Source organism: Somniosus microcephalus, chromosome 6 (assembly GCF_052327205.1).
Source record: "Somniosus microcephalus isolate GS21.2 chromosome 6, FLI_Smic_1.0, whole genome shotgun sequence".
Classification (NCBI taxonomy): Eukaryota; Metazoa; Chordata; class Chondrichthyes; order Squaliformes; family Somniosidae; genus Somniosus; species Somniosus microcephalus.
The window spans coordinates 54,229,868-54,247,776 of NC_140992.1; the positions used below are offsets into that span (position 1 = coordinate 54,229,868).

The 17,909-nt window shown below is 43.7% G+C and overlaps 1 protein-coding gene across 1 annotated transcript in view; it reads left to right on the forward strand.

Moving 5' to 3' along the window:
- LOC147115735 (putative cation-transporting ATPase 13A4) overlaps nucleotides 1–17,909 on the forward strand; it is a 124,288-nt gene that overhangs the window by 21,940 nt on the left and 84,439 nt on the right. The window contains exons 2-11 of the mRNA XM_085990857.1: nucleotides 7,212–7,358; nucleotides 7,557–7,627; nucleotides 7,717–7,797; nucleotides 9,062–9,131; nucleotides 9,236–9,370; nucleotides 9,667–9,739; nucleotides 11,720–11,851; nucleotides 12,794–12,961; nucleotides 13,778–13,935; nucleotides 17,437–17,625. Coding sequence (XP_085846983.1) covers nucleotides 7,212–7,358; nucleotides 7,557–7,627; nucleotides 7,717–7,797; nucleotides 9,062–9,131; nucleotides 9,236–9,370; nucleotides 9,667–9,739; nucleotides 11,720–11,851; nucleotides 12,794–12,961; nucleotides 13,778–13,935; nucleotides 17,437–17,625 — 1,224 coding nt within the window. The remainder of the gene's footprint in view (nucleotides 1–7,211; nucleotides 7,359–7,556; nucleotides 7,628–7,716; nucleotides 7,798–9,061; nucleotides 9,132–9,235; nucleotides 9,371–9,666; nucleotides 9,740–11,719; nucleotides 11,852–12,793; nucleotides 12,962–13,777; nucleotides 13,936–17,436; nucleotides 17,626–17,909) is intronic.

Sequence of the window (17,909 nt, forward strand, 5' to 3'; positions counted from 1 at the left end):
TTTTTACTGTTGTGGATGAGTTTTCAAGGTTCCCTTTTGCTTTTCCTTGTGCAGATGTATCAGCTGCTACAGTTATCAAATGTCTGACTCAACTTTTTGTCATCTTTGGGATGCCTGCGTATATCCATTCGGATCAGAGAAGTTCTTTTATGTCTTCCCAGTTGAAGGAATACCTTCAGAGTCGGGGAATTTCTACTAGTAGAACTACCCCGTATAATCCCCAGGGTAATGGACAGTGCGAACGATACAATGGGGTGATCTGGAAGGCAGTTATGTTGGCTTTGACATCCCGGAACCTTAAGAATACACAGTGGGAAATGGTACTGCCTGATGCCCTGCATTCCATTAGATCATTGCTTTCAACGGCTACTAATGTGACCCCCCATGAAAGGCTCTTTAACTATCCACGGAGATCTACTACGGGATATTCGGTACCTTCATGGCTTACTATGCAGGGACCTGTGCTGCTTCGACGCCATGTTAGATTGTCAAAATATGATCCTTTAGTGGAGGAGGTGGAGCTGTTGGAGGCAAATTCCCAATATGCTCATATTCGATTCCAAGATGGGAAAGAAAGTACCGTTTCAATTAACTACTTGGCTCCTTGTGGTGGCCAGCCCTCTTCTGAGGATATTAACAATAGTCATGATTTAGATAATGTGGATGCTGTTACAGATACTACGAATGTCTCCAATCCGATTGCAGATAATTATACTTCTATTAGTCAGCCCTTGATGGATGTTTATGACCGTCCCAGTTTACCTTCTGATGAGATTTCTAATCCGGAAACCGTTGAAAATCAGGATATGGATGGCCTTCCTGCTGAAGATACTTCTGTGCCTTCTGGTGTGGGAGGGCAAGGAATTTCACCAAGGTTAAGAAGGTCGACACGAACAAGATATCCGGTCGACCGATTGAAAATGGACTTTTAAATTGATAGTAATGTTTTAAAATTGTTGAAATATTATATTATATTGTTTTAGTTGAGAGATACTTAATACTTACGTGCAATGTTATTATTTGTTGTTGTTCACTTAGTATTGTGTCATGTAAACAGTTTTACTCTTGTTGTGCATAGTTTTAGTTGTAAATAATTAATTATAAATTGTAAAGGTTATTTAGGTTGGAGTATATTTTAAAAGGAGGGGTGAATGTGGTGATTATTCCTTGTTTAGTAAAAGTATTGTGATTGGTTGTTTGTTAACTGCCTTGGGATATATGTTGTAATCTCATTGGTAGTTGATGTCACATGATGTGTGGTGGCCACCTTAAATTCAGTTCTTTTCCAGCTTTGGTTGGGACTGGATGTGGAAAGATGTGCTGCAGATTTTAAAGTTAATAAAGCTTAGCTTTGGAAGGCAAATCTATTCTTTATTTCAAAGTCCTGGCACTTTTCTGCCATTGTATTTAACTGTTACTTGCATTTTTCCCTTCGGGTAAACTTTTTGTCCCGTATATGTTTTTAATTTGATTTCGGTATCCTTTAAGGGAATGCGTTTGAACAGCCTGTTATAATCTTGTTCATTAATTACTGATAGGGCTGAACCCGTGTCCAGCTCCATATTAACTTCGACGCCTGCTACCTTCATTTTAACCCACATTGTGCTGTGGTCCTCCGTTTTGTCTACACCATATAACTTGAGACATCCCAGACCTTTAGGCTCTGCTTTTGTGCCTTCCTGTGACTCGTCTGAGCTACTGTCAGATATCTTATGTATTTTTGTCCTTGCCTTGGTACTGCTCGGATTGCCCCCACTATTGGGTTTCGTACCCAACCGACAAACTTTCGCCATATGCCCCTTTTCCCCACACTGTCGGCATATTTTATCACGAAACCAACAATTACTTTGGTCGTGGGTGGTTTTGCCACAACGGTAGCATTTACCTTTGTGAAATGTCACCTCATGGGTGTCATAGCCGGTTGTGTTTTGTCGTATTTGAGCAGCACCCTGTGCTGCTGCTTCATGGACCAATGCTATTTCAATCGCCTGATCTAGGCTGAGCTGTTTCTTGGCTAGCAACCGTTTTCGTGTACTCTCATTTAACATGCCACAGACAAATCTGTCTCTGATCGCGTCCGCCAAAAAGGCTCCAAACTGGCAATGTTTGGACAACCTCCTGAGCTCAGCCAAATAGGCTGCCTGCGACTCATCATTCCTTTGGTTGCGTCTGTAAAAGCGGTACCTTTCCGCTATAAATGGTGGCTTAGGGTTTAAATGTTCCCTTAACGTATCAACAATTTGGGCATACGTTTTGTCTGCTGGCTTTTCTGGAGTAAGAAGATTCCTCAGCAGACCGTATGTTTTTGCCCCCATAAAATTTAATAATGTTGCTGCCTTTTCATCATCTTTCACCTTGTTTACTATGCAATAAAGTTCATGCCTTTCGACATATGCATCCCATTCTTCTGTGTCCTCAACAAATTCTGACAACCAAGCTTCTTTAGACATTTTAAAACTGAAGAGGTTTTCCCGCCTCTTTCTACTAGATGGCGCTGTTTTTTTTTTTAAAACTGCTGAAGAGAAAAACTTTTCCCCTTTGTCCACTAGATGGCGCTTTTCCCGCCTTTTCTCCCTCTGCTGTTAACGACCTCTCTCCAGCTTCGTTATTTTTGGCTCTTGCAGCTCCCGTTATTGCCACCGTCGCTATTACAACGACCTTCCCCTCTCGTGGCTTGCTAGTCCTCGTGGCTCCGTTTGTTCCCCAGATCGCCTGCCCGTTCTGGCCCTTGCAGCTCACGTTCCCCGGGAAGGATTGCAGTTTACCTGGCCCTGGGTGGACTTTTGCCCCGTGGCTGGAACGCCCATTCAGCCTCTTCTCGCAGCTGCCGCAGCCTCCGCTGGAAACCTTTCTCTCTCGCTCCGTTGTTGCCGCTCCTCCCGAACTGGGCGGCCTCCTTCGGTCGACGCTGGACTCTGCAGGCTGGCTGGTAAGAAGCCTCTCTCCTTCTCTCTCCGTACTGCTACCGATCCTTTGTTGCACCGTGTACTGGTGAGTTCGAACGTTACTCGTCGCCAGTGTAAAGTATGTGTCTATACTTAATCCAATAATGAAGAGACAGCTTGGAAGATTCAACGTAGGTCTTTACTTAATACCAACAGGCGGGAACTGAGGGGGGATCAGTACCCACAGTACTATTTATACCCCTATGGCCAGGAGTGGTACTACGGTATCACTACGCCCTACAAAGTAGTGCTGCCCTGGCCATAGGTTTAAAGTAACATACCTATTACATACACAACAGTAACAATGTTGAATTTAGCCCCCATGTGTTTAAATAAGCAACTGTCACCGGTCTCTAGCTTTGAACTGGCTGCTGCAGTAGTTTGGAACAGAAATCTATCACATCTGAGACCTGGGTGTGAATTCAGCCCAAGCTGATGGGATGAAACACTTTTCTCTCTAGTGCCTGTAAAAGTCTTGTATGAAATTAGTTTTCCTTTTAGCCATAAATATATGGAACAAAACTGATTACAGTTCAGCACTAATTGGCTAAGATGCCAGCAGGGTAGTTGGCACAGAAAATGGAAAATCTTCAGCTGCTTCTTGAGGTTGAGATGATGACATATTGTTGGGACAGTTTAGAGGGAGCTTTAGGCCTAGAAATTCAGTATAGCCACGTTTGGGGCGCTATAGCCGGGCGGTCGCTAAAGTTTGCGCCCGGCGCAACTTAGCGCCACCCTCGCCGATATTCAGTTGCATCACCCCAAGAGGTTGCAGCTGTGCTAAAGCAGGCGATGCATGACTATCTTAAGGCGCTAAGCCGGCGATTTGGGGCGCTACCACCGAGGGCGGGCGCAGCACAGGTGCGGTGAGTTGCTGATTGAAGGCAGACACGCTGGCGCCTGTCAGCTCTTAAAGGGGGAGGGTGGATTAGTTTTGCTGCCACGCCCTGCACACTGCAGCCCTGAAGCAAGGCCTCACCATTGCTGGTTGAACAGTTCAGCGCCCAGGACAATGGAGAAGGCCAGGGAGAGAGCGCAGCGCTTCAGCGATGGCGACCTGAAGGTACTGGTTGATGCAGTGGAGCGCAGGCGACCTGTCCTCTTCCCTGAAGGTGGCAGGAGGCCACTGCCCAGCGACTATCGAAAAGCCTGGAGGGAGGTGGCAAACAGGGTGACCTCCAACTGCGTGGTTGGTAGGACACCTATCCAATGCCGAAAGAAGTTCAATGACCTCACTCGGGTTGTCAGGGTGAGTACCCTTTCCAGTATCCTCCTCATCCCTGCATGTGCACCTCACTTTATGGTCAAAGGGACCTGAAAGCCCTAATGCCCAGCCCTCATCCAGCAGCTATGGGACTGTCATGAAAATCACTTGCACAGTCAGGACTTTACACACTGTCAGGGCTATTCCACCATGGGAGGCAGTGCAGGCAAGATGAGGGCTTGACACTGTCAGGGCTATTCCACCATGGGAGGCAGTGCAGGCAAGATGAAGGCTTGACACTGTCAGGGCTATTCCACCATGGGAGGCAGTGCAGGCAAGATGAGGGCTTGACACTGTACTTAGAGGCCGTCCTTTCTCTTGCAGGGCAAGCTGGCGCACAACCAAAGGCAGCAGCGACAGACCGGGGGAGGCCGTCCTGACCTCAAACAGCTCAGCGACCTGGAGCAGCGTGTGGAGCGCATTATGTCAGGCCGGCTGATTGGCCCCGTCGCCAGTGGAGATGCCGACCCTGTTCTGGGCCCCAATGGTAAGGGCATCACCTTTTTGACCTCTCTCTTTCCACTTGCACCTCACACCAGCATCCTTTGCCACTATCGGACCAATGCAGTGCATAGCAGCACTCATGCCTCCCTTGCTGCCGCCCTGTCCTCACTCTAAAGCAACTCTTGTGCCTCCCTGCTTTCAGATGGTGAATCGCCAGGTGAGGAGGCGGGCCCTCAAGCTGGCACTGTGAGTGAATCGGAAGGCGAGGAGGAGGAAGAGGAAGCCGGCTCATCAGAGCCACCCTCAGCCGAGGCAGCCCATGGCCATGATGGGGACACGTCTTCCCTGGAGGGGAGCAGGGGGGAAGGGTCGGAGGAGAGTTAAGCTCCGGGGCCCAGCGGGCTGCAGCAACGCGGGAGGGGTGGGGAAGCTCAGCGGCCTTCTCCCCGGAGGGTGAGTGCGGCCTCCAGTCCTGCTACGGTGAGCGCAGAGGAGGTGCGGCTCCTTGCGGAAATGGGTGCCCAGGCTGAGCGCAGGCACACTGAGCTCATGGCTGCAGTGGCAAGGATGCCTGACTCCATAGAGTCACTGGCAAGGACTGTACAGGAATTCGGGGCAGCACAGGCCAGGAGTCTGCAAGAATTCAGTGCAGCACAGGCCAGGAGTCTGCAGGACTTCGTGGCAGCACAGGTGGCTTCCAGCCAAGTGCTCAGTCGTGCCGTGCATTCACTGGCTGGTTTCATGCAGACACAGACCAGGGCCACACGGGCACTAACTGCTGCCACCCTCACTGGATCGGCCAGGCATCGCCGGGGCACTTGCCGCGCCGCAGCAGCCCAGCAGTCTGTGCTTCAGCAGACTGCTGCGCATGCTGCAGTGCTGGCCCGTGCGATTGCCAATGTATCAGCCAACCAGGGAGTGCGGGCATTGACAGCTAGTATGAGCTGCCTGTGGTCACACACCAACTGCACGTTGAGCGAATGGTAGCCCTTCCGGTTGCAGTAATCCTCGGCATTCTCTAGTGGTGCCCGCAAAGCCACATGCGTGCAGTCAATGGTGCCCTGCACCATGGGGAAGCCCGCTAATGCTGCAAATCCCATTGCACGCTCTTGCTGCTTGTCCAGGGTCATGGGGAAGGAGATGAACTGATGTCTCCTTCTGAAAAGGGCATTGGTGACCTGGCGGATGCAGCAATGTACCACAAGCTGGGAGATGTTGGCAATGTCCCCAGTAGCGGATTGGAAGGAGCCGGTGGCATAGAAGTTGAGTGCCACCGACACCTTCACTGCCACCGACAGAGACGTCCTGCTCCTCAGCTGTGGCTGCAGATCTCTGCGAAGCAGGTGGCAGATCTCATTGACTACCTCCCTTCTGAATCGCAGCCTCCGAACACACTGCTCCTCAGACATGTTCAGATATGAGAACTGCTGGCGGTATACCCTGGGTGGGTAAGGCCTCCTGTGCCGATGCCTGTTGGCCCTTCTCCGTCTGGCCATGACTGGCACTCTCTCACGGCGTCTCTGAGCCCTTTGAATGCAATGCAGTAAGCCAACGTTTCCACCCATTGCAGCCCCCATAATATGTTTCGAATCAAGGCTATGGCACTGAAAGTTAAATCCAAGTGCAAAGCTCTGGCCTGAAGCCACAAGTACCTGTGCGAGCATTGAGTCAAACCAGACAACTCTCTCCCTTTGTCTCTCTCCAAATATCCGTCTCTCACAAAGAAGGATTGGAGCAAAATGGCTGCAATTTATACTGCAGGAGGAGTCCCCTTTAATTAGCGCCCCCCACGCCCCGCAGCGACTGGGAACCATTCCCCTCTACCAGTCGCTAGAGGCGCCAGGCGCACATTAGGCCGGCGCCACTGAATTTCTGGTTCGGGGCGCACCAAGGGCGTTGCACCATGAAATGACGTCAGGATCTGCGCGCGCAGCTGAGCGGGCGCTGCAGTTTTGCGCCGGCGCTAAATCTTAACTGAAGTTCGCAAGAGGCGCAGATCGCGCCCGGGCGCTAGCCGCTTAGCGCCCCACTTCTCGCCCTCTTAAGGCGCTAGCGGCTGGCGCTAACAACTGAATTTCTAGGCCTTAGTTTCATCTTCCTGTCCACTACCTTATATGTGATGTTGATGCTGGATGTCCAAAGAGGAAGAGTTCCATTCTCCAGTACTAGCATCCTTTAGTTTGATATGCAGGAAATTTCAACAACGAAATGAAATAAGTAAAATTCACCAGTCCAGCAGATTTAGTTAGTCGAGCAGATCCAGCCCTTCTGCATCCACTTCACACCATTCCAGGCTGAATTTACATGAGGTTAAAATCGATGTGGCTTCAAGCTCCCTCTGCTGGCGGGAACTCACCAGAATGGCTTCCGGCCAGAAATCCGCTCCAAGTTAAAACCTGGCCCCTGGGTTTGATGGTGCCTTTGTGAATGAGGCTTCTAAATCTGAACCAAATTCATTAGCAATTTGCTCCAAGCTCCATTGGTGGCATTTGAATGCACTATTAGATATTTACATTCAGTAATTATGATTATTTTTTTCTTTCCTTTTTTTTGTTCAGGATGAATATAAAATCTGGACTAAGAAGAAGGTCATGTGGATTCACTTGTCTTTACTCAGTAACCCAGCAAGTGCTGTACAACAACATCCTCTCTTCTCTGATAAGACGTCATTGCTGCACAGAATCATCATGAAACCTGATTTAAAAGTAAGAGCTGCCTTTCCAATTCTGCTTTTGTTTTAATAATGTATTTTATTTAGTGAAAATATATCAACAACAACATTTCTGAAGTTCTTAATTCACTTAAAACAGAAAAGATCAGAAACATTTGTATTTGTGTTTGTCTGTTTAAATGTTAAGTTTCGTTTTTCAAAATACATTTATTCTCTTGACTAATCTTTATAGGTACGGTATATTGAAATTCAAAAGATCAGGTACATCTGGGACCTTATTGAAAAGCAGTTTGTTAGAGCTGAGTAAGTTTTTGCAAATCCATCTGACTTTCTGGAATTAAGGTAATTTTAAGCTTCTTCAGATGTATTCTTTAATTCATTATTTTATTCAGAGGACTGGAAGACAGCCATTCCTGTGCTGATATTCATTATAAATTTGGCTCTGGATTAACAACTACAGAAGAAACTACCAGGTAGTTAGTAAAAATAATAATGTGGCTTGATCTTACATTCTGTTGGTGTGCGTGTATGAGACTGAGAGAGGGAAAGTTCTGTTGTTTGATTGTATGGCCAACTACTGTAGCTCTGCTTGGTTGCATTTCCATTTTTAGAGCTTGTAAATATTGATTTTGCACAAATTGCCATAAATGCAAACAGTAAATTTCTCTTTTTAAATCAAGTATTTCCTAGAAGAGATTCTTCTAAGTGAATTGCTCATAAGTCAAGTAACTTGAACGATATATATATATATATAAAAATGTTCCCTGTGAAATTATATTAACAAATGTACATTGGAAACTGAAATAAGTGAAAATGTTTCCTCGTTTGCAATATTTTCAGAACAAACTGCAAAATCCCAAACTTTGTGGGGGTTGAATTTAATATACACTTAATGAGTTTTAAAGAGTGTGCAGGGACAGAGGGACCTGGGAGTTAATGTGCATAGGCCCCTGAAGGTGGCAGGACATATTGAGAGAGTGGTTAGCAAAGCATATGGGATCTTAGGCTTCATAAATAGAGGTATTGAGTACAAAAGTAGAGAAGTTATGCTGAACCTTTATAAAGCACTGGTTAGGCCACAACTAGAGTATTGCATCCAGTTTTGGTCACCACACTTTAGGAAGGATGTGAAGGCCCTTGAGAGGGTGCAGAGAAGATTTACCAGAATGGTTCCGGGGATGGGGGGTCTTAACTACAAGGACAGGTTGGAGAAGCTTGATTTGTTTTCATTAGAGCAAAGGAGGTTGAGGGGTGACTTGATAGATGTGTACAAGATTATGACGGGTTTGGATAGGCTAGACAGGGAAAGGCTGTTCCCACTAGTTGATGGTACAAGGACTAGGGGACACAGATTTAAGGTTTTGGGCAAGAGATACAGGGGGATGTGAGGGAAAACTTTTTTACACAGCGAGTGGTGAGGACCTAGAACTCACTGCCGATGGAAGTGGTGGAAGCGGAGACACTCAATGTTTTCAAGGGGAAACTGGATAGGCACTTGAGGGAAATAAACTTGCAGGGCTACAGGGATAGAGCGGGGGAATGGGACTGACTGGATTGCTCTACAGAGAGCAGGCACGGACTCGATGGGCTGAATGGCCTCCTTCTGTGCTGTTATGATATGACTCTATGAATGTTGTTGTTTGTGTACATTTGTAAAATTATTATTGCATAACATTTAAATGGCAATGTAATGGCGATTGGTCTACTTTCTAATAACTCTATAATGTTTAAATGCAGGAGATTAATATTTGGACCTAATAAAATTGACATACGAATTGCTCCCATTTGGAAGCTACTTTGTAAAGAGGTAAATTTTGCTTAATGTGGTTTTTACTTGCTGTGTTATTGCTCCCATTTTAAATGCAAACAGATAACTTTTTAATCATGGCTCTCTTTTTCTTTTCTTCATAGGTTTTAAGTCCATTTTACACCTTTCAAATTTTTAGTGTGTGTCTGTGGTTTTCTGAGGACTACACAGAATATTCAGTTGCACTCATAATTATGTCTCTCATTTCCATTGCTTTATCTGTGTATGGTGTGCGGCAGGTGAGTTTTAAAGCACAGGCTACATTTAATGCTGTGCATGGTTCTATCTTCATCAATATTTTACAATGAGGGCGTAACTAACAATTCATCTGCCTGCTTTCTGATTCCAACTGTGCCTGAACTTTTAAGTCTTTCATTTGAAATTTGTTAAGGAGATGCTTATTTCATTTTGCATTTAAATCTTCATTCATTTCACCTTCTGAAATCTGATTAATGAAGTATGCGAGGATTTGATTTCATTAGAAAAGATCATAGTACAGGCAGAGTAAATTCTTATGGCACTTTACTCTTTGCAGCAATCGATAAAGTTGTACAGGCTTGTGGAATCTCACAATAACATGATTGTCACCGTCTGCAGAAAAGATGGAGGTGAGCAGTTTTCAGTGCTGAAGATGTGATATTGTGCCTGTCTTCTATTTGATAGCTGGAGCTATATTTGTTTATTTAATTCATCTGTAGTGGCTCAATCTGGTTTGCTTTGGCTTCACAATTCATCACTCATCCCTTACTAACTTCCTCATAACTTGTGTGTTTTTTTAATTGAAATATTGATCCCTCCAACAAACCCATCTTCTCTTGGATGTGCCAATTCTTTGCCCTATCAATGTGCCTAATGATAGCCTCCAAATAGCATCCTGCACTATACCATTCTGATTTTTCCAGGATCCTTCCCAATTCAGTACGAATTTATGGGTAAAAATATCCTATAAACTAAGCTGGATAAGACTGACAAAATTCATTTCACTTTGAATGTTACAGCCTTGTAACAGAGGAGACTTAAGACTTTCATCTATCAGTTTAGGTTTGAACCCATTTTCCAGGAGGGAAAGAACAGTGCTGTATCCCAGTCCGCTACCCAGTTTCCCAGGAATTTATTTAAATTTACCATTGGTAGTGCAGTGAGGGGAGGAAATGTGGCCCTGTATTTGGGTACGTGTGAATCTGCCCCTTCATTGATGTTACAAATTCTCTCAAGTTCAACATCAACACTCTATCTCATAAGTATTCCCAGCACCTTCAGGAGATTATTTTTACAGCACAATATCTAGTCATACAATAACGTGATCTAGGATTGTAACACATGAAGGCCCCCCACCCCACGTGCACTGGATATTGCCCCCATGTGCATTTCTCCTATCATATTCTCCTAAAGGATGACTGAAAAACATTCTGAAATAAGGTCAATTATGAACCAAGAAGCTGATTTGTTTTACATGTAACGCATGAATACACAGAATACTGTTTTCAGTAAAGCTCAATCTAATTCCTTTTGCTCCTCATAACATCAACAATGATAAAGCATGCCACTTTACCCTGTTAACAAACTAAAATCACTTGACAGACTAGCTCCATCTTTCACTTTGTTCCCACCAATCTGCCAGTGGTTTTAGTAGTAGAAGAGGCTCCTGCTGGAGTCCGGGAGGAGCCTCATTAATAAATGCAAATTGTGGTCCCATGACCAACAAGGGATCTTGATGGCATTTTAACCGGCTCAAGAGCCTTGAACAAATAAATTCAGAAAGAGAAGTTCAAGATAAAATAATAATAATGAATGAACTGAAAGTCACGGGGAGAACACTTGCAATTTCCTGATCTGCACTCCCAACAGGTAAGGCTCACCATTGGGAGTGCAACTTTGTAAAATCAGCCTTTGTACCTTATCCCTGATTTTGTGAGACAGGCAAAAATGGGGTCCTGTAGCTCAAGTGTTGAGCTATGCTGTTGCAATGTAAGCCCTGCCTCCTATTTAGAGTAAACTACAGGCACAAGAAAAAAGTGCCCCGAGAACTTGGTCTGTAGCATACTTGGCTTAACAAATTAAAATCTCCCTGTACATAGTTTGTCTACTTTTAGATCATTTCAAGACCTATCTGTTTGTATCCTCTACTCTAATCGCATTTTCTTTCACACCAGTTATCAATGACAAACAGTAGGTGACTACTAGTGAGAGAGCTAGCAACTCCTCCATAGTTGCTCCTTTCATCAAATAGTCTCTCATCTTTAACCTCTATCACTCCATTGTAATATTTCTTGCCATTTTTGTTGATACTACTTTGGTCATTGGTGCTCAGAACTTTAATTTCTTCAAAGCTCCAAATACACCTTCCTACACATTCTTCCTCCTCTCTGCATCCTCAGTATGTTGAAATCAAAATTCATTGCACCATTTCCCACTCTACCTCATTCTTTCCCATGACCTCAAAAGCATGAAGCTTCTTACCTGACTCAGCTTTTCCTTCCTCTTACAATCTACAGGTTTATATTACCAGATTTAGTGCCGCCTTAGAAGTGTTCAAGGTATAAAAACCAGAGTGGATTGGATAGTTTACACATTGTTTATATTTACAGCCTATGAGAAAGTGCCATCTAGTGAACTGGTACCCGGTGATGTTTTTTTAGTTACGGGAAATAAACAAATATTGTCCTGTGATTCTGTACTGATCCACGGGGGCTGCATTGTCAATGAGAGCATGCTTACAGGTAAGAATCTCTCTTTTTCACTTGTGTGTGAAATCTTATCCAACTTGTTCTCAGGAAAATGGAAAGATAAATAAACTTGATTGGCACATTTCCTAGTGGCCACCTCAAGAGCAATAAAGCAGAGGACATTGTTATCAAATATCCTCAATTGACCAGGATAGTTAAATTGAAGCAGTGGAAAAACGACATGATTGAGTTGGAAATTCCTTTTTCTGTAAGTCAGTCACTTTTCCTTTCTCCATGGAGAGCAAGAGAAATGAAAAGAATGGTATTTTGAGGTGGGGTTATCCCCACATCAAAAAGGCAAGTGATAGGACTCTATCAACAGGCATAATAGGCTGTCAGGACCCTCTAACTTACTTTGTGGATGTTGGGATGGATTTGGCTCATTATAGCTTTTACTTTCTTTCTCTCATTGGAGAACTTTTATTGTTTTTGTTCTTTTGGGTGACACTAGCAAGGGAATATTAATTACCCATCCCTAGTTGCCATGAGGGCATTAACAGTCAACCATATAATGTTGGACTGGAGCCACATGTCGGTCATACCAAGTAGGGGTGAGAGGTCCCTTTCCTAAACTATTAGTAGTATATTTTATCCCCATGTGGCCACTTATCTTTAATTGTAGGCTGTAGCCCTTTAAGGACTGATGATGCATACTGTCTTTCTTCCTCTATGCCCCCCTTACCCCCACACTGTGGCGAGCTCCCACATGTAAGCCTAAATTATTTCAGGAGCCTTTCTTACTAGATAATGAACCTAGAAAATCCAGCAGACTTGACTCTTGGTTTGTGCTAGAACAGAATATCTCTCCACATATTTTTACTGCTCACTTGCATTACTGTGAAATTGGGGAAGACAGAGTTCTATGCTTGTGTAATCAATCGCTGTTGACTGATTATAATTTGTTGACTAATTTATTATTTTATTTTACCACATAAGGCGAAAGTATTCCTGTAACAAAGGCACCATTACCAAGTGTAGCTATCCCTAGTTGTTGGAAGAGATCTACTGAAGATTACAAGCGTCACATCCTTTTCTGTGGGACTCAAGTGATTCAATCAAAGGCAACAGGCCAGGGTGAAGTAAAAGCTGTGGTCTACCGAACAGGTCTGTCTCCCATGACATCAACATATAAATTACTAGGACTGTAAATGCTTCAACATATGTTGCAGATTACAAACAAATCCACCTGCTCCACTTCGTTACAATGGGATTGTCTTTACTTTTTTGTCTTTACCACCTGTGTATTAATCATCACCTAGACAGAACACAGAAAGGAATTAATGGAAGGAAAATCCATTGGGTTTTATTCCTTGCATACAATCCTACCTGCCTGATTTTCCTTCCTGCACTCCATGCAGTTGATGCTTAACACCCAAGTGGTAAACATGGCGATCTAACTCAGTATGCCTAATTGTGTTTAAGATTCGATGCTAGAGTTATTGATGCTGCCGCAATCTGATGTGTTATTGAGAGGTAAGGGTTTGGCTCCACAATTTTCAGCAATGGGTTCAGCTACATGACTGGGAATGAAGACGACAGGCAAAAGCTTGGATTCTTCCTCAATGGAGAGAAGGAAGATTGGTTGGGAAATCATTGAGATTGAGTTTGATCACATCCTAACAGTATGAACAGTACCACTGTAAAGATCTGGGAGAGGATAGTTTGTTCGTCCACTAAGTAAAATAGCTTACAAATAGGAACTTGAAATACTTTAAGTAGTGCCTTTAGTAATGATGGAAATAATAGTTCCCAAAGCCAATGGCAATCTGTGCATATCAGAATAGAAAAGATTTGTTTCACCCTTCACAATCTTTTTGCTATCAAGAACAACTTTGTGCTAATTTAGTTAAGTATTATACCCATAAAAAATGACCTTAATAGTTTCTCCTCTTTATTACCAATGAAATTGTGTCACTTCAGGTTTTACTACTACCAAGGGGGAGTTAGTGAGGTCCATTCTGTACCCGAAACCAATGGATTTTAAACTGTACCAAGATGCCTTTCGGTTCCTGATGTGCCTCACAGTTATTGCAACAATTGGAATGATCTATTCAGTGTGTATCCTTTTGCTAAATGGGGTAAGTTAACAGCAGCCACAGTACATGAATGCACCAGAAATAACCAAATGGCTCTTGTGTTATATTTGTTCTTTTAATGAATTGATTTAAAAATCCTCTTCCTCATTTTCAGATCATAGCCTCAGTCTACCCTACCTGCGGTCTTCTCCAGCCGTATGTCTCAGCCTGCGCCCCCAGTTTCTCTTCCTCCAATTTACTGCTTGTTCACTACTCCCATCACTCTATCATCGAAGATCAATTCTTCAGTCACTAGTCCTCTGCTTTTTGGAATTCTCTGCCAAAAGTACTTTGTCTCACTACCTTCCCCTCTGCCTTCAATATAAACCTATCTCTTCAAACATGCCCACAGTCTCCCCTTAATTTCCTCCCCTTGTAAAGTGCACTGAACTGCTTCTTTTATATAAAGAGTGCTATATAAATACAAGTGGTGTGGAGATGCCGGTGTTGGACTGGGGTGGACAAATGTAAGAAGTCACACAACACCAGGTTATAGTCCAACAGTTTTATTTGAAATCACAAGCTTTCAGAGCGCTACTCCTTCGTCAGGTGAAGTGGAGAGATGCATAAAGACACAGCTTATATAGTCAGAGAATAATGCCAGATGACTATATAAGCTGTGTCTTTATGCATCTCTCCACTTCACCTGATGAAGGAGCAGCGCTCCGAAAGCTTGTGATTTCAAATAAAACTGTTGGACTATAACCTGGTGTTGTGTGACTTCTTACATATAAATACAAGGTATTGTGACATTTAAAATTAAAACATATTAGTTTATAGTTTAAATTGTACACGTTGAGTAGCTGTTTGTATTAGAAAAATAACCGCCAGAAAGTTGCAGAAGATAATAAAAGCCAAATGGAAAAGTAGTTAGTCATTCTGGGTCAGCAAGGAGCTGAAGACAGTTTGGATTTTCTGCACCCAATGGAGCAAACAAGCCTCTTGGGAAAGATCATCAATCCCCTTAAGGATAAAGTACCTTTCCCAAGTAAAGGTAGTGTGAGTGCAACTGAAGCCTACAGAGGGTGTAAAGTGCAGAATTCCTGGTGTAGCCCAGAACTCTCCCAGACATGTTCCCTTGAAATGGGGGCTGAGCAGAAGATTCACTCATAGCTCCCCTTCCCAGGAAAATCACAGATTGGAAGACATGGGGCAGAATCTCAGTGGAAATGGGTTCTGCCTCAATTCTCAGTTACCCATGGAACGATCCATCCCAGTTCCACCCAGGGCCTAATTGGAATTTCGGGCTATCTAAATTTATCCTGTAACGTTTGATTAAAACTATGGCCTAGAAATTTGATGATGCTGTGCCTATTTTTCAGGCACTAAACAGATGCCTAGGCCTCCAATATGGCAGGCATTATATGCCGGAAGTGCGCTGCTGCCATATTGATATACACACAAAAAAGGGATCGAGCGCCTCCTACATGAAACAGGTGCTAGAGCATTTGTTAGACCTAATGCATGTTTGAGGCCCCTGTGCAAAATTGAGTTGCCCTGGACGTAGCCGGCGCCACGCTGGCTGCATTCAGGTGAACCAGGTCTACTTGTGGCCTAGAGAGTGATCCTTGAAGGGACTGTGGCAAGCCACCACCAGAAAGGTACGGTTTTAAAAAGCACTTATCTGAGTGTGGAGCCGGGAGGTGCAGGAGTGCCTCTCCCAGCTCCACTGTAGTCCCGCAGACTGTCACCGGCTCCCTGTCGCCAAACCCCCAATCGCCTTCCATGCCTACAGGCCAGCACAAACTAATTTCTAGATCTCTATATCCTTTGTACATATTGGGCCACAATTTACTGTAAGAATAACAGTGGATCTAACAGCGCTCACATTATTTATGCCCAAATTTGTCGACAACTTCAGGTGAGCACAGATGTGCAGTTAAACGCAAAAATCCAGAAGTTGCTGCCCAAGCTGTGCCGCTCCTCTGTAAGCTATGCAAAAACTGCATCTCACTGTCTGGTTCCCCAATCAAACATATTGAATGGCATGAGGTTCCCCTACTTGCATCGTAGACACAGATTAAACTTGCCACAGAAAGTTAGGGCTTGTCCATTTCAGTCTAAGTACCCTTTTAACAGCGTGGTGTGTCTTAATTCAAAAGAAGGAAAGACTTGCATTTATATAGCACCTTTCATGACCTCAGGGCATCCCAAAGCACTTTATAGCAAATGAATTACTTTTAAAGTGTAGTAGTCACTGTTGTAATGGAGGAAAATAATTACTACCAAACAACTTCTCTGGCACTGAAAATTAATTTTTATAAGTGTGGGGTCTCATTGCTTCAGCTTTTAATTGTTGTTGGAGATTTTTTTTTTTATTAAAATTATTTTTTTTTACTTTGTCTTTCTGACTCTTTTCTCTCTCTCTCTTAATCCAATCTTTCTTTCCCTCTCTTTATTTTGCTTTCTGTACCTGATTTGACATAGAATTAAATATTCTAACTTACACTTCCTGGTTCAGACTCTGTGCTGTTTATTAACAGTATTTCAATCTGATTGGTTAAGGAGACACACAGTTGCTTGCCCTGTTTACACAGGTCCCAGCTGCACTGTTTGGATCTCCAACTTACAGCAACTTCCAGTGCAAAAGATCATAGAAATTAAATGGGCAAGGGCAAGTCTAACAAATGTCGGGTGCCATTCCTTCACCAGCTATAATAAATTCTGGCCCAGTGTGAATTAAATCATTCGGTAGAGTTTACATATCGAGTTTATTCATCAAACCATGGAAATCATCAAAAGGTTTTTGCATAGAATGTATTTTATTGTAGAAATGCTTATACACCAAACAATTAGGAAGGCAAATGGCATGTTGGCCTTTATTGCAAAGAGTTGGAGTACAAGAGTAGGCAAGTTTTACTGCAATTGTACAGGGCTTTGGTGAGACCACACCTGGAGTACTGTGCACAGTTTTGGTCTCCTTATCTGAGGAAGGACATATTTGCCTTGGAGGCGGTGCAACAAAGGTTTACTAGATTGATCCCTGGGATGAGAGGGTTGCCCTTTGATGAGAGATTGATTAGATTGGGTCTATATTCTCTGGAGTTTAGAAGAATGAGAGGTGATCTCATTGAAACATATAAGATTCTGAGGGGGATTGACAGGGTAGCCGCTGAGAGATTGTTTCCCCTGGCTGGAGAGTCTAGGACGAGGGGGCATAGTCTCAGGACAAGGGGTCAGCCATTTAAGACTGAGATGAGGAGGAATTTATTCACTCAGAGGGTTGTGAATCTTTGGAATTCTCTACCCCAAAGGGCTGTGGACATTGAATTGTTGCATATATTCAAGGCTGAGATAGATAGATTTTTGGACTCGAGGTGGAATCAAGGGATATGGAGATAGGGCGGGAAAGTGGAGTTGAGATTGAAGATCAGCCATGATCTTATTAAATGGCAGAGCAGGCTCGAGGGGCCGTATGGCCTTCTCCTGCTCCTAACTCTTATGTTCTTATTTGTGATATGCTTGATTTGTTGTGAGATTATTGACAATATCCTTCTCTGAAAGGTACCAACAGGGAAAGTCGTGATGAAAGCACTAGATGTGATAACTATTGCTGTGTCTCCTGCCCTACCTGCTGCTGTGACTATAGGCATAATATACGCCCAGGAAAGACTGAAAAAGAAAGGAATCTTTTGTATTAGTCCACAGAGGATCAATGTTTGTGGACAGTTGAATCTTATCTGCTTTGACAAGGTGTGTCTATTTACACTTAAAGTTGGTTATGTCAGCTTGCCACTTGCTGCACAGTAATCACAAAGTAATCCTTTCATTATCACAATCCTCCATGTTGGTTTAAGCCTGTATTTCACTCTGTATCGCTGCCACCCATTTTGTGTGAATTTGTAACCATGAATTGAATGAGAAACACGTGAACCAGATGTAACTCAGCAAAGTTATGGTAAAACTGTAGTTGAAAACAGAAGTCTTTTCAATTATGCTTCTTATCAGCTCTTGTGTAGTTCTGCAAATGCAGACAT